Source organism: Chiloscyllium punctatum, chromosome 5 (genome assembly GCF_047496795.1).
Source record: "Chiloscyllium punctatum isolate Juve2018m chromosome 5, sChiPun1.3, whole genome shotgun sequence".
Classification (NCBI taxonomy): domain Eukaryota; kingdom Metazoa; phylum Chordata; class Chondrichthyes; order Orectolobiformes; family Hemiscylliidae; genus Chiloscyllium; species Chiloscyllium punctatum.
In genome coordinates, this window is record NC_092743.1 from 85,926,860 (window position 1) to 85,942,897 (window position 16,038).

The window sequence follows — 16,038 nt, forward strand, 5'->3', positions numbered from 1 at the left end:
CTGGTTCAAAAATCAATTATTTGCCCACATTACTGAAAGCTCCCCGTTGTGGCAGAATTTGCTGATATAGTTGAGGGCATCCTCAGTGAAAGGCACACCTCCTTCCCAGCTATCAGTATTAGATTGATGTAGGAGCTTTTGAATCTCCATGAACCTTCCCTGAAAGTTAATGAAGTAACAGTTCTGTAATAATATTTGCAGCAAGGATTACTCTTCCACATTCAGCCAGTTTTCTGATAATGGCATATTCCCAATACTACACCATCAACAGTTGATTCTCTTGCCTCCGCCTCCATTGTTTTTGAAAGCTAAAGCTAGTCAGGTGTTTTTCTGTCGTTTTCTCACCAAAGGAGTTTGCAAATGCTCCCATCAAGTTGCAACAACGGAATCAGTGACACAATGCCCAGGAAATTGTGAATCCTTTGTACCAAATGAAAATGAAGTCGAAATGGTACATACCCGTGTTTTCTTTTCCATTTCCAGCATTAGTTGCTCATGCTGTTCAGCGATGGCCAGAGTTGCTGAGTGTACCTTCTGGTAGATGTTCTCTCCTTCCCGTGTCTGAAATGTAAAGAGTCCCTCTCCTGTATCACACATTCTGTAAATGACAAATGCAACAGTTGTCATAGTTTGCATGTTTGTACTTTTTGAAAATACAGGTGCCACTGAACTGAATGGAAGCAAGGGAAAGTATATTCTGTTGACGTAATGATTAACTCAATGTTGCTGATCTACAGCTATTTGATGTGTGGCATCTCTCAATGCCTGTTTTACACTTCTGTTCTGACAGTGGAAGGCAACATGAAAATACTGACCCAGTATTTGCTGGAGGAGGGCAGTCTCCTGGCCTGCCTAAATTATGCCATTTGTTGCCCCACACTTCAGCTCGGGAAACATGCAAGGCACAAGTTCATAGATTTCAAGTTTACAGATTGCAAGTTTATGACTTCATGACGATGCCAACAAGCATCCAGGACCTTGGTGAACACTTGTTCCAACAGAGTAACTGCTGAGCCCTAAGATTTAAAGATAGAAAGTGAAGTAGAGGAATGATGGAGAAGGAAATGGAGTGAATTAGATTTTTTAGACCTCATTACAGTGTGGAAACAGGCCCTTCGGCCCAACAAGTCCACACCGACCCGCCGAAGCGCAACCCACCCATACCCCTACACTTAACACTACAGGCAATTTAGCACGGCCAATTCACCTAACCTGCACCGGAGCACCCGAAGGAAACCCACGCAGACATGGGGAGAATGTGCAAACTCCACACAGTCAGTCACCTGAGGCGGGAATTGAACCCAGGTCTCTGGCACTGTGCTAACCACTGTGCCACCGTGCCGCCCATAAATTACTCACAGACGTTGAATACAAAAAGAGAAATGAAAGAGGAAGAAAGATTAAATTAAGTGAAAATAAAAAATAGAATTATAAAATATAACTTAAAAAAGTCTCTAACAATTTATTATTTGCAGGAATGAAACTCTAGAGTTTCAACTAATCTGTCTGAACCTGAGTAGCAAGGCGACACTGCAGGAGTATAAATCACACCATTAAAAGGGTCGTTTTGTGATTAAATACACAGTGCTAACTTTCTGTGGTAAGTTTTATTTGTATTCAGTGCACACACGTAGTAACTGAAGTTACTTACGGGGAAGGTGGTGGTGAGCTCCCGCTTTTGCAAGACTAATTATGGAATAATTGTCTCACAATCTATGGTGATTCATAACTTAGAGTATCTCTACCTTACTCAATTCAAACTGCCAGACTATCTATGCAAAATAGTGACATATTAAACTCACTGTTACTTTCTCACAACATTTTGCCTCTGTTTGAAACTCTGTTGTACAAATGCAGATTTGAAAATAATTAATCTTCCTTATGAGTTAACCCCTCCAATGAAAGGATGTCTGTCACTAAAAGACATATTTGCAGCACCTTGTCTCATTTATGTATACCTCCATCATAAGAATCCAAATGGAAATTCTTGATAAGTGCACTTTTGAAAACATCATGAAATGCTGTTAAGAGAGGAGCTATGCACAGCCTCCCACTTCTATCTTTGTAAAGAAAGGTGGATTACAAACACAAAGCATTTTGCAAGAAATAGTTTGCTTTAAAAATAATGAAAAACAGGCACCCTTTCCTCTGTTCACTAACAAAATGAGAACCACTGGTTTTCTCCACCTCCATTTGTTTGCTTTAACAATGACCTCCTTCAATCAGCAATGCTGTTGAGCTCAAGAGCTCCAAGTAAATGGGTGCATGAATGTGTTTACTGCTGTGTGGAGGAGAGTTTATTAGGAATAAAGACAATGACACATCAGAACATCTGATGAGATTACGCTTGAAAGCAATTTGCTATGGAATTAGCTTTGAGGCTATTCAATTGTGACACTGTATATTGATTTTCATTTTAGTAGACTGAATACCACACATTGTAAGGTTTTAGGAATCGTGTGCAATCTCGTTGCTCAGTAGCAATTCTATTAATGGTTCACTGTTTGTTGTCTGAGTCCAATACATTGGTTTGCTTTCAAACTTAACCAAACATTTGCAACATCAGCAAGAATTTAAAAGCTTGCAGTTCATCTGTGGACAGACCACAATGCACTGACATCATTAACATGCAATCCAACCCCCTGACCCCTCCTTGCTCTGCATCCCTTCCCACACTAGTGAATTGGATTGAAAGAATAAACAGAAAACCAACTTGCAGCCAATATTCCCATCTGCCTTCCTGGCATGCCCTCTGTTGGAAAACTGTTTGTTAGATGTAAAACTATGACACTAGAGGCAACAGAGCAGGTGTTATTTTCATCGTGGGGCTATGGCACTCAAGTGACCCATTGATTCAATTTAGGTCATGACACTCCATGTTTACAACCAAACTTTGCCAGTTCATGATGACAATGTCCCTTTAGAAGCCGGCTTAACAGCTCTGTTCTGTCACTTAAGTGAGTAATAGCTGAGCCCTAGCAGGTTACCTCTGTGTATAGAATCAGAGAAAGTGTCACTATAGTTAAAGCTCAGGCCTAAGGTATTATGAGTGTTGCAACCCCTGCCCATCAGAATGACAGATTTGTTTTTAATGTTGCAGCACTGCAAGGAAAATACTTCAAGATAAAATAATAATTTGCCACTTAGTCAATAAAATATACAGTGGCAGGCAAAATAATCATGTGTCAATGGAGATACTTTATTTTTAGAAACTAATTTTAAGGAAATGGTCACCCATAGGTTAATATTATTTCAGCAATTGCTCATCATAATACTATTATTAATGAGATCAACATCTTTGGTCTCTGTTGACTATTTTAGGTCAGATCATTACAACAGCCTAACAAAGCTGATAATTGACCTAGATATGCAATGCAAGGAATGGGCTAAATCTGTGTCTACTAGACTACCTGGAATAAAATCTACAGCAGGTGGATAGAAATAAGGACAGCAATTTGCAAGTCATCGTTAAACAAAATAGAACTCAGCACTCCTTTTTCACTTGACTGATAAAGTCAGGTTCAGAAATTTTCTCCTTCTGCTTGGGACAATAGTACGAATAAAACAAATAATAATAAATCATAAAATAGGGGCAGCTTGGTGGCTCACTGGTTAGCACTGCTGCCTAAGAGTTCATTCCAGCATGTCACTGATTGTGTGGTGTTTGCACATTCTCCCCATGTCTGCATAGGTTTCTGCCGGGTGCCCCGGTTTCCTCCCACACCAAAGATGTGCAGGTTAGGTACATTGGCCAGGCTACATTACACAGGCTAGGTGGGAGTGGCTACGGGAAATACAGGGATAGGGGATGGGTCTGGATGGGATGGCTTTCGGAGGGTCGGTATGGACTCGATGGGCCAAATTGGCTGCTTCCACTGTAGGGATTCTATGATTTTATGACATCTAAGTATTCCCTTCGGTTCTGATGCTAATCAGACCAAAAACCACTTCGCCTTCAGCATAAATTTTAAAAAGCCAAACCTCTACTTCATGATGCAGGCGAACCTCTCAGGAATCCCCAGACTACAGTGAAGAGAATCTGCATAGAAGACACTATTCTTTTTTATGGCACTAGCTGCTGTACATTTAAGTGTCCAGGATAAATGTGAATGGATGATCGATGAATGAATGAATGGACATGGCAGATGGGTGGGTAATGTGAACTGCAAAAAAAGATGAAGTGGGTGAGGTGCCAACAGCATAGGATGGGAATTTTCTGAGGCAAAAGCGTGGCAGGTGGGTGAGGTGGTTGGCTGGCAGAACAAGGTGTTTGCTAAGCATCTGTGTGGGACAGATACTAGTCTGGTTGTGTTGGGCTGATAGTTGGGTGTTGGGACTGGTCAAGTCTGTGATAAAGACATATGCTAATGTTTTATTTAAACTTAGACATCTAAAATAAAAGCAAGCAGGTAATAGATATAGGTGTATGAAGGGAAACTTTTTTTAAAGAAAATGGTCAGAAAATCATTTGGAATAGTGACTTAAATATATAATTTCTATGAAAACGCTCAATCAAGTCAAGTGCCTAGGTGGTTTCAGTGGTGTTAATTGATGAAATATTATGATCAGTGTTCCCTCTGACTCTCTGACTAGCTGCACAGGGCTATGAGACCTGTGCATGGCAGTGACTTCAGGAACCGGAGGTCAATGCCACAATCAGAGTGTGCAGCTCATAGGAAACATACCTGATGATAGGCAGAAAAAACAGGATGGAGCTGCTAGTTTGGTTTTGACTTCAATTCAGAAGAATCAGGAGTTCAGTTCAGGAGAACAGTTTCCTCCTAGCAGAAGGGTTTTAGTTTGAGAAGTCTCAAAGCTGTAAGATTTTATACAGAAGTTTAACTTCTCAGAAGTGAAAAGAGGTTAGCAGACGTAGAAAGAAGCCCTAAAAATGTCTCAGCCATCCAACGAGGAGTCCAACTTGAGGGGATTCAGTTTGTAATAATCCAGGAATTAGACCAGCTCTTTCCTATCTTACATTTCCTGAGTATCCATCCAGGTAACTCACTGATTCCAACTGAGTGTTGAGCATTTGTCTGAGATGGTGCAAGAGAACCTTCATCCGAAGTCTAAACTTCGGATGGAAATCTCACAGAATCAGTGCACTGGGTCTTCCCCAGAGTCCTAATGCACATCTTGGGTTATGCATCTGTTCTGCAACAATCCCGCACACCAAAATCTAGACCATAGTCATAAAACAAAATTAAAGTACAAAATAATACAATTACACTCTTTTGATCATTTCAACATACAAAAGAAAGGTTTACTGTGTTCTGCGTTGATCAAAGTAACTGAACATTAGTAATTTAACGTCACTTTGTGAATAATTATTTATTCAGCATTGCTTACTTTCAAGGAAACATTTACATACTTATCTAATGAAGCAGTAGTTGTATGGAAATGAAATTGCTGAAGAAACAGAAAGCAGAGTAAAGCAGAAAATGCCGTTACAAGATGCCTGACATAAAGACAATGTCTTCTTATTTTTTCTGTATTTTTAGTTACAGACTGATTTGAGAAAATAACTGCTTCAAACACTGAAGATTCATGAGGTATAGCTAAAAATCACACAACACCAGGTTATAGTCCAACAGGTTTAATTGGAAGCACTAGCTTTTGGAGCGCTGCTCCTTCATCACAACCACCTGATGAAGGAGCAGTGCTTCGAAAACTAGTGCTTCCAAATAAACCTGTTGGACTATAACCTGGCGGTGTGATTTTTAACTTTGTACACCTCAGTCCAACACCCGCATCTCCAAATCATGAAGCATAGCCGCTTGTCTTAAATGCACATAACCTGACATACATTGTAAGTACAATCATACAACTGGTTGTGTAAGCAGTGGTTAAAGTGTGATTGCACAAAACTGGAACCAAAGTATTTTGGTTGGTATGAATAGTTGATTGCTCTATGGACTAGTGACTACTTATTGACGATAAAGGCCTTCGGTTTGCCAATACCATGTGATTGGGTTGCCAAGTAGCTGACCAGCTTGGACTTGTGAACAAGATACAGAGAAGTCTACAGAGTCTTTCGGCTCTCTGTAGCAAAAGCCACTTTAAGGCGGAAGAAAACTAGTCTAGCTTTCCTTCAGCAGCTTCAGTAAGCTGTGACTTTTAATTGATGAGTCAGAGATCTTTTATTAGTGAAATTGGCAATCTCTCAGTATCTTCTGTCAATCTGGGCTAACATAATAAGTAAATTGGAGAATCTTTGCATACTTTTTAAAATGCTCAACTTTTTTTGACAAGTCCAGGAACAGCATGGTTTGATTTCCAGTGTGCTATCCCAGTGAGGTGCAAAACCACGAAGGAAGGAATAATTGGAACGTGTAACAAAAGCAACATTATTATTGTAGGGGGAAAAACCAAATAGTAAATATAACCTGGAAGATGAGTTTATAGAATGATTTTGGTGACAACTTCCTAGAACATTACATTGCACAATCAACTAGATTAAAAAAAACATTTTACATGTTGTATTGTATACTGAGTCAGGGTTAATTAATAATCTTATATTACAAGGTTCTTTGGGAACGCATGATCATAATATAATTGAATTCCATACAGGTCTGTGTGCTATGTACTCAAGTCCAAGACAAAAACTTCAAGCTCAAACAAAGGCAAATATATAACTGCAAGGGGAGAGCTAACTAAAGTCAATTGGATATGTTGAATTGAACACTGGCAAATAAGCACTGGAGAACATTTAAAGTCGGAATTCAAATACATTCCACTAAAAGAAAATCAGCTGTATCCACCCATGGGTTAGTAGAAATGTTAATACTTTTAATAGATTAAAAGAATCATAGAAACCCTCCAGTGCAGATAAGAGGTCAGTCCACCCATCAGGTCTGACAGATCTACCTTCCCCCCGCACTATTCCTGTAACCCCATATTTACATGGCCAATCCACCTAGCCTACACACCCCTGAGTTCTATGGGGCAATTTAGCATGGCTAATTCACCTAACCTGCACATCTTTGGAGAAGAACAGACTAATAATATGCAAAGAATAGTAATAAACCAAAAGATTAGAAGTGTTTTAGAAACCAACAACAGTCCCTCCATGTTAGTGTACTGCCATGCAGGAGACCAATGTTCACTTCCCTGATAGGCAGTGTGTAAATATGGTTTCCTGCATGTATGACTTCGAGGAGTTGGAGTTCTCGCATGGGGCTAAAGGGAAAGGATATGGGGGAGAAAGTGGAAACAAGATACTGAGTTGTATGATCACCTATGATCATTTGAATGGTGGAGCAGGCTTTAAGGGCTAAATGGCTGACTTTGCTCAGATTGTCTGTTTGACCTCAAATTTGATTCCAAAGTAGAAAAAAAGATGATATCAGGAACATAAAAATGGACTGCAAGAATATTCACAGGCATACCTAGAAAAGAGAGAAGAGCTAAGGAAGATATTGACTGCTTAACAGCAGGGTCAGAAGGAATAAAGAAATTGCAGAGATGTTGAAAAAAATATTGTGGACTCCATTTTCACCACTTAAGGGACAATAGATTATATACAGAGATTAGGAGAAGTCTTTTCACAAGATTGAAAGAGGATTGTTCCCCAAAAGCTGATGGAACCAGAGTCTTTGAATATTTTTAAGTCAGCGGTGGGTAGATTCTTGATGAGCAATAGGTTGAAAGGGTATCTCAGGAAGGCAGGAATTTGGGGTAAGCAAATTGGCCAGTATCATATTGAACGATGGAGTAGGCTTGAGGGGCTGAGTGGCCTACTGCTGCTCCCTGTTTATCTATCATTAACGAGTGTAGAACAGGAAACACCATTTCAATTGCAGCATCGAGAGACAGGAGTTTTCTGATTGTATGATAGGTAGGCTGCCAAGTGTCAATTGTGCCTTCTAAGTCAGCTCCCTGGTCTGGGATAGGATAGCTACAAATAAGCCAGGTCCCTTGCTGAGCTGGTCAACAGCATGAACTCTGACTTTTCTGAATGATTATTTGCCTAGTGACCTTATTTCCAGTGAAAGTGGGGTGGCAGGCATTTGAAAATCAGTTCCTGTTAGAAATGACTGTGTCTTCGAGATTTTCAATCCTTTAACAGCCTCGACAGAAATGTAGACTAACTGTCATTATTTCCATGTTGTGCTCTGGCCATGCATGAAGATCTCTACATAATAAATGAGCACATTTCTAATTTATATTCATATTTTGTTAATTTTCTGCTCACTTTGGCACGGAATAAATTAAGTCAGAATTTACTTCCCTGCATTATGTTAGGCAGCAATACTTTTCCAAATTAAGGCAAATGGAAATGAACTCTTCAGGGATGATATTAACTCAGTAGGCAAGGAAACTGTAGGTCGAAAACTATTGTTTCTTCTTCTGCGCCATCCTTGCTTGAGCCTTTCCCTACTAGCATTTTGCTCAAGGCCTGTACAAGTGCTCACCCAGGTGGAGTAAAACACACAAAAGCATTGTCACCATCTGCACATTTAACACACTTTAAATAAAATGCAATTTCAAGGAGTAATTAGTCATTCATAAAGTGTTCAAGCAAAGGCAAATTGTAACAGGCAGCGATGCTTCCATTCAGGACATATAGTTCCCTAGAATAAGGTGAATGAGCCTCAACTGCCCATCCTGGCCACATCCTCGCCAATACTAAAACAGTTTTCTTTCTTCAGGTGCTGTTCCTCTCTCCATTAAATGCCACTGTCATCACCTTTCCTGTAAAGGAAACCCCTCGGCTTTATAGTCATTCCAAACTATGGCCCCATCTTCAACTTCTCTTCCCTCTCCAAAGTCTGTAACAACCTTGTTACCTCTCAAATCTATGGGCATTTTTCATGTTGAAAAGTTTCAACGTTGCCATGTCAGAATCAATCTGCATGGCCTGGTATCACCAACAAGGGCTCCACATCCTGCGAACAAAAGAGTTGCAATGTCCAACAGGAAATATGAGCTTCGCAAGTTGAGAATCACAATCACCTCTTCTGCACCAATAACAAGTTTCCAAAATGCAACAGACTCTACCTGCACAAATCAGATGGATCATCTTCAAACGCTTCTGGGCCTTACTTCAATGAATTTTAGTCAGCTTCATGAGCATCTCAGTATGAAGGTTGAACACACATCTTTTGATCCTTCCCATCTATACAGTTCTTGCACAAATTAGTTTTCAAATGTACACTGATAACATTCAGCTCAAACCCATGACCACCTCTCTCAGATTTTCCATTGTTCTTAAAACAATTTAGCTCACATCCAATACTGGATGTGTGAAAACTCCCCCATTAAATACTGTGAAGACCAAAATTGTGGTTCCTGATATACACTTGATTCCCTAGCCATTGGCTCCATCTCTATCTCTGGAAGCTGTCTGAGGCTGTTTGTAATCTTAATGGCTTATTTGACCTTGAGATGAACTTCTGACCATACATGCATCCAATCACTAAGATCGCCTATTCCTACTTCTTAAACATCACCAGACTTCACCAGAGTCTCAGCTTGTCTGCTGCTGAAACCTCTCTTTTCACCTTTGTGACCTCAAACTTGACAATTCCAATGCACATCTGGCTGGCCTCACATTCTACCCTCTGTAAACTTGAGGTCATCCAGACTTCTGCTGCCAGATCTCCCTGCTCCCAACTCACATCAAGTTAACTGCTAACTGCGCATCTTATGCTCACTGACACACACTGGATCCTGGTTAAGCAATGCCTTGACCGTAAAAAATTTCATTGTTTTCACATCTCTCATGGCTCCAAAATCTCTTCCAGCTCCAAAATATCCCACTCATTGAATTCTAACCTCTTGAGCCTCCAGTGATTTTAATTAATTCTCCATTGGCAGTCATGCCTTCTGTTGGTTCAATCCTAAATTCTGGAATTCGCTCCTGAAATTAAGTCCATAATACCTAACTCTTTAACCAGGCTTTTGGCCAACTGTGCTAATATTGCCTTACACATGCATGCTTTGGAGGCAAATTTCGCTTTACTCCTGTGAAGTGCTTGAGACATTTTACTACATACATGGTGTAATACAAAGACAAGTTGTGGCTGTTGGTGTTAAATGTCAGAATGGCTCAGATCTCTTGCCAGCAGGAAAGGAAAGTGATGTGCTGACTGCTCATCTGTTATATGCCTTAGGGTATATATCAACTTTACTGTTTATATTAATGTTGCTTGCTCGATCTCCAAAGAAAAACAAGGTGAACACAAATGGCATTTTTGGTTGGAATTATCCCCATAATGGTTAGAAAAGTTATCTAGGAATACAGCTGGGGATTGCTTTTATTCGTGGCATTAATGTGATATGTTTACATCATTTTTTGCTTAGCAATAAAGACATTAGTGAGTTGAATGTTAAAAAAAAGATAGCAGATATGTCTTTCGCACATTAATAGGAGATGCCACCAGAGTTGAAAATTGGGCATAATGTATAAAACCGATTTGAAAGTGTTAATAAACTACAAAAAATTAATGTCAGTAGATTACTTTGTTATTTACAAATACATTTTCAGTAAATCGAATCCTCATCCATGACTCACAGCTCTGAGTCTCTCTTCTAAACTCTTCTCCCACAGCGTTCACTAAGTGATCATATCTTCATACTTTGAAGAGTCAATTAAGTGTCAATCTGATATGGATTTTGTCCATGTAAATTTCTTTAGTGTCATCCTTTCAAGTACAATATTCATTTTCCCCCTGTTGTAGGCACAGACTCAATGCACTTGTTCTTTATAAATTAGATTTGCATATTTTCTCTAATCGCTATTTGAATTTCCTGCCATTTCACAAAGATCTTTCTCCATCAGAATATTAAGTCTTCAGCTATTTCTGTGACAACGCTTATTGGTATTGGAAACCATCAGTAAAAGTTTTAGTGAAAGGAGGAGTATTGCGGGAAACTATAAATGCCCAGCAAATTTATGCTAAAATTAATTTCACAGGTAAGCTTAGGAGGGAAGCAATACAACTCTCATACTGGAGATAGCAGCAGAAACAATTGTGTAGTACTGTCTAGCATTTTCTATGGTATGTGAAGCATGCAGAATTAAGATAATGAAGTTCACAAGGGTGCTTTAAATTTGGCTCACAGATGCAACTGCATGCACTGTAGTTCCAAAGTTGCAAATCTATACCTACTTCCCACCCTCTATTCAATCCCATCTGAGCCAGGGTTTTTGGAGCAGAGATCCAGACAGTTGCTGCATTCAGGAGGAACACTATTCACAGCTACCCAGCACATCACCTTTGCCCCATATTACTGTCAGCAGAGTAAATGGGGACTGGTCATTTGATAAAGGGGTCTGCACAGGTGGGAGAGAGAGAATGGACATCCAGTTTCTGGAATTTAAATTTTCATGATATGGGCATCTGCAGCTGGGCCAGTATTTATTGCTTTTCCCTAGATGCCATCAAGAAAATGGTGGTGAGCTGCCTCTTGAATTACAACAGTCTATGGAGGTTAGATGTACCCACTAGTTGTTGAGAACAGTGTTCCAGGATGTTGACCTCGTGACAGTGAACAAACAGTGATCTATTTCTAAGACGTTATGCAGTTTAAGGAGTATCTCGTGAGATAGACTGTGTGGCTCATGCAGTGTAGCCAGTGTGGTGTAACTGCCTCCCAAAGTTAAAAGACCCCATGCACAGGTTTACAACAGGAGTTGTATCATCAATCAGTAGGACTATATTCCTCTCTCTCATACACACACACTCACAATTGTGGGCGGCACGGTGGCACAGTGGTTAGCACTGCTGCCTCACAGCGCCAGAGACCCGGGTTCAATTCAGAGTTTGCACATTCTCCCCGTGTCTGCATGGGTTTCCTGCGGGTGCTCCGGTTTCCTCCCACAATCCAAAAATGTGCAGGTTAGGTGAATTGGCCATGCTAAATTGCCCGTAGTGTTAGGTGAAGGGGTAAATGTAGGAGTATGGGTTTGGGTGGTATACGCTTCGGCGGGTCGGTGTGGACTTGTTGGGCTGAAGGACCTGTTTCCACACTGTAAGTAATCTAATCTAAACTGAGGATAGAGAATGCGGTTACTTTTTTAAAGGAGTAGTTGGTTGAAAATGGCAGTTTTGAAAGGGAAGATATAGTATCTGGTTCTGTTGAATTTTATGCACTGCAAATATCATTGTTTCATCATATCATAGCATCAATTGTTAGAGGCTGCAGTAGTACTTAAAATAATGCAGCAATATCAACATTTATTGACAAGTATTTTTATTCTTCAAATGTTATCCTGTATCTAATGCGCACAAAATAATTTTAGTTGCAGCTTTTGTCAACTATTTGCGGAGAGAAAGTACACAGAATTCTGGTTCCTCTTAAAAAAAACTATAATCAACAGAAGTAAGAGATGGATTACTATGGACTGCTGAGAAAAACCACTTGGCATGACCTCACTACTTTAAAAGATAATTTATTGATTCCCATCCCTGCTAAGAGATGCTAAAAGAACTACAATTTCATTACAGCTGCATTACCTTTGCTTTAGTCTCCCTGGTGTCATACACATGATTTGGCGACTGTAACAGTATCAGCTATAAGTCAAAACAAAGACAGAATTGACAAAGTGGCAACATTCTAATGTTTTATTAGAAAGCTTTAATGATTGTGGCAGACAACACAGGAAACGAGGACCTGAGGGATTGCGCAGACACTGTCATTCATCTTTAAAAGCCTATTAGTCAATAACTGTGTTGGACTGTTTCCCATTAAATATCAATGCAAGCTATGAAGCTAACCTCAATTCCCTGTAGTTATGCTTCTGAGCAATAATTACAACATTGTCAACCAGGTTATTTGGTCTACTGTATCTAACAGACAGGCAACTTCACTACACAGTGATAGCAGTGACCTTGTGGTGTTGAAGCTTTTTTTTGACCTGTTCTCCAGCCTAGTGTAGCTTCACATTAGAGCTTCTTGCACCAAGATTAAAACTACTTCAATATTGTATCATTATATTTCTTGTGTTAAACAATTTGTCACTTTAAATTACTGTCTCCTTCTGCCCACAGCAATGAAGGTGCTGTGACCACCTGTGCTTCATTCTAGTATTATTCAGCTCAAATGTGGTTCCTCTGCACCCGAAACAAAACAACTTATATTTGAGTATTCTTTGTGAATCAGGATAATAAAATACCAAATGGAAAATGAAGATGAAAGAATGGCAAGAAGGGACAGACAGAGAAAAAAACACATAAGAACATACAATTGCTCAAGACCAAATGCTACACAGATGATGAAAAAATACAGTTCTGCATTTGAATGTGTTTAGCATTCATAACAAATTAAGTAAGTAGATAATGCATGAAGTAAATACATGCAAGCTGGTAACCATTATAATGGCATAGCTATAGAATGACAAAGATTGGGTTCTGAATATTGAAGGGTATCTGATATTCAAGAGGAATAGGAAGTTGGGGGAGAACATTCCTAATCCAAAGATGGCATTACTACAACAGTTAGAGGTGACCTTGATTCAAGAGCTCAGGAGATAGAATCAATTTAGTTGGAAATGAAAGTGATTAGGGGAAAGAAGTCACGAGTGGGAGTAATTTACAGACCCCTGAGTAGCAACCACAATGTTCCAAGTAGTATACAAAAAAAAATTGGGGGCTTATGATAAAGCGTGGGCAATTACAATCAAATATAAACTGAAATAATTAGATGTAATAGTAGCCTTGATAAGGAGCTCTCTGAATACATCTGAGACAGTTTTTTTAGAGCAGCACATTCTAGAACTGACCAGAGCTTAGGCTTGGTAATGTGTAATATGACAGGATTAATGACTGACCTCACAATAAAGGCATTTCTCAGTAGCAGTGATTACAATATAATTGAATTTACATTCACATTCAGATTGAAAGTGAGAAGATTAGTATATTAAACTTAAACAAGGGCAAATGTATGAGCATGAAAGCTAAACTGGGGGAAGTAAACTGGGATATTAGGATAGGACATAGACCAGTAGAGAAGCAATTGCAGATATTTAAAAAGATGTTTCAGAATAATTACCTTCCTACTACAGTTTAAAGGGAGACGATAGCCTTGTGGCATTATCGCTGGACTGTTAATCCAGATTCCCAGCTGGAGATCCTGTTCCTATTCTGCTATGGTAGATGGTGGAATTAGAATTTAAGATTTAAGCATTTAAGATCTTGATAAACCTTACTGGCTTGCTGCTCCATTTCAGCGACCATTTAATATTAAGAGTATAATGATCAGGAATCCACTGTTGATTGTCAGAAAAACCCATCTGGTTCACAATGTCTTTCAGGGAAAGATACTGCCATTTTTACCTGCTTCAGTCTACATGTAACTCCAGACCAATAGCAACATGGCGACTCTTAATTGCCCTCTGGGCAGAGATAGGAAATAAATACTCGCCTAGCCAGCGACACCCAAATCCTATGAATGATTTGGGAACATATGAAGTTGTTTAAAGTGTCAGGAATATTTTTCTTTGTAAATAAAAAAAAGAGTACAGGGTACAACCAGAATTCTGATCTAGGTGTTCGAGAGCATGAATCACAAAACAGCTGGTGTGCAAGAGCAGCAAGTAATGAAAATGGCTAATGGACTCTATCCTTTACTTACGAAAGAAATTTAATGTAAAAAGCTAAGGGCAGAAGAGTTATTCGACCACAAATGTTTCTCTGTTTCTCCACAGATATCGCAATTTGGTTTTCCTTATTTGTTCACGGGATGTCATAGGTCACTTGCTGTGCCAATTCCCACTCCTAACTGCCCTTGAAAATCTGGTGGTGAGCCAAAGTCTTGAACTGCAGCCTATGTTGGTGTAGACACACCGACAGAACCACTTTCCGTCCTTTCAGATTATTTTTTTTACCCCAAATAAATTATTTAAGGACATATGAAATATGAGTAGAAGTAGGCAGTTCAACCCCTCAACGTTACTCCATCATTCAATAAGAACATGGCTGAGCTGTTCTACATTTGCATCGACCCTCCATAACATTTGATTCACTTGCCTAACGTGAGTCCAACTGCCTTTGACTTTAAAAAAAATGCAATATCCTCACTTCACTCCCTTGAGAGGCAAGATTCCAAAGTTACACAGCTGTCAGAAAAAAAATGTTTTCGTCTCTATCCAAAAAGGGTACCCCCTAATCTTAAATCAGTACCCCCTTGTTCTGGACTCACCACACAAAGAAACATCCTTTCCATGTGCACTTTGTCAAAAGCATTTAAGATCTTGACAGACCTTACTGGCTTGCTGCTCCATTTCAGAGACCATTTAAGATTTGACCACATTGCTGAGAGTCTGGGGTCATAATTAGGTCAGTTAAAGGTAGGGATAGCAGATTTCCTTCCTTAAAGGATATTAGCGAAACAGATAGGTTTTTATGAAAACTGGCAAAGGCTTCATGTCCCAATGTTACAGAGACTATCATTTTTCATTTTCAGATTTAGTAACTGAATTTAAATTCTACCATTGGCTCTGCTCGAGATTTGAATCCAAAACATTAGCAAAGGGCTCTGGATTATTAGTCTAGTGACAATTGCCACTGTGAGCCCTAAGTGGTAAATAATTGAAAGTTGAGAAGTATCCCCCATACTTTCAGAGTAAAGTCTAAAGTTGAAGATAACTGATTTCTTTTTCTATCCCATAATAAATCTTGTGTACCATGTTGCCATGGAGATGGTTTGAGGTGTGAAGGTTCTTTAAAATACCTCTGCTGTTCCCACAGTTTGTTTTTGTTTCTTTATTCGTGCATGGGATGAGGGTGTCACTGGCTAGGCAACACTAATCACCCATCCCTAATTGCCCAGAGGGCAGTTAGGAGTCAACCACATTGCTGTGGATCTGGAGTCACATGTAAGAGTCAGAGACCAGGTAAGGATGGAAGTTTCCTCCCCTAAAGTGAACCAGATGGTTTTTCCAACAATCGATAATGGATTCATGGTCATCATTAGATTCTTAATTCCAGTTATTTATTGAATTCAAATTCTACCATCTGCCTTGCCTTGGTAGGACTTGAACCTGGGTCCCCAGAATGTTATCTGGATCTCTGGATTAACACTACAGCAATAAAA

At 39.5% G+C, this 16,038-nt stretch overlaps 1 protein-coding gene across 1 annotated transcript in view; it reads right to left on the reverse strand.

Annotated features, from left to right (window-relative positions):
* dok6 (docking protein 6) overlaps positions 1 to 16,038 on the reverse strand; it is a 442,724-nt gene that overhangs the window by 48,775 nt on the left and 377,911 nt on the right. Inside the window, exon 6 of the mRNA XM_072570675.1 lies at positions 460 to 598. Coding sequence (XP_072426776.1) covers positions 460 to 598 — 139 coding nt within the window. The remainder of the gene's footprint in view (positions 1 to 459; positions 599 to 16,038) is intronic.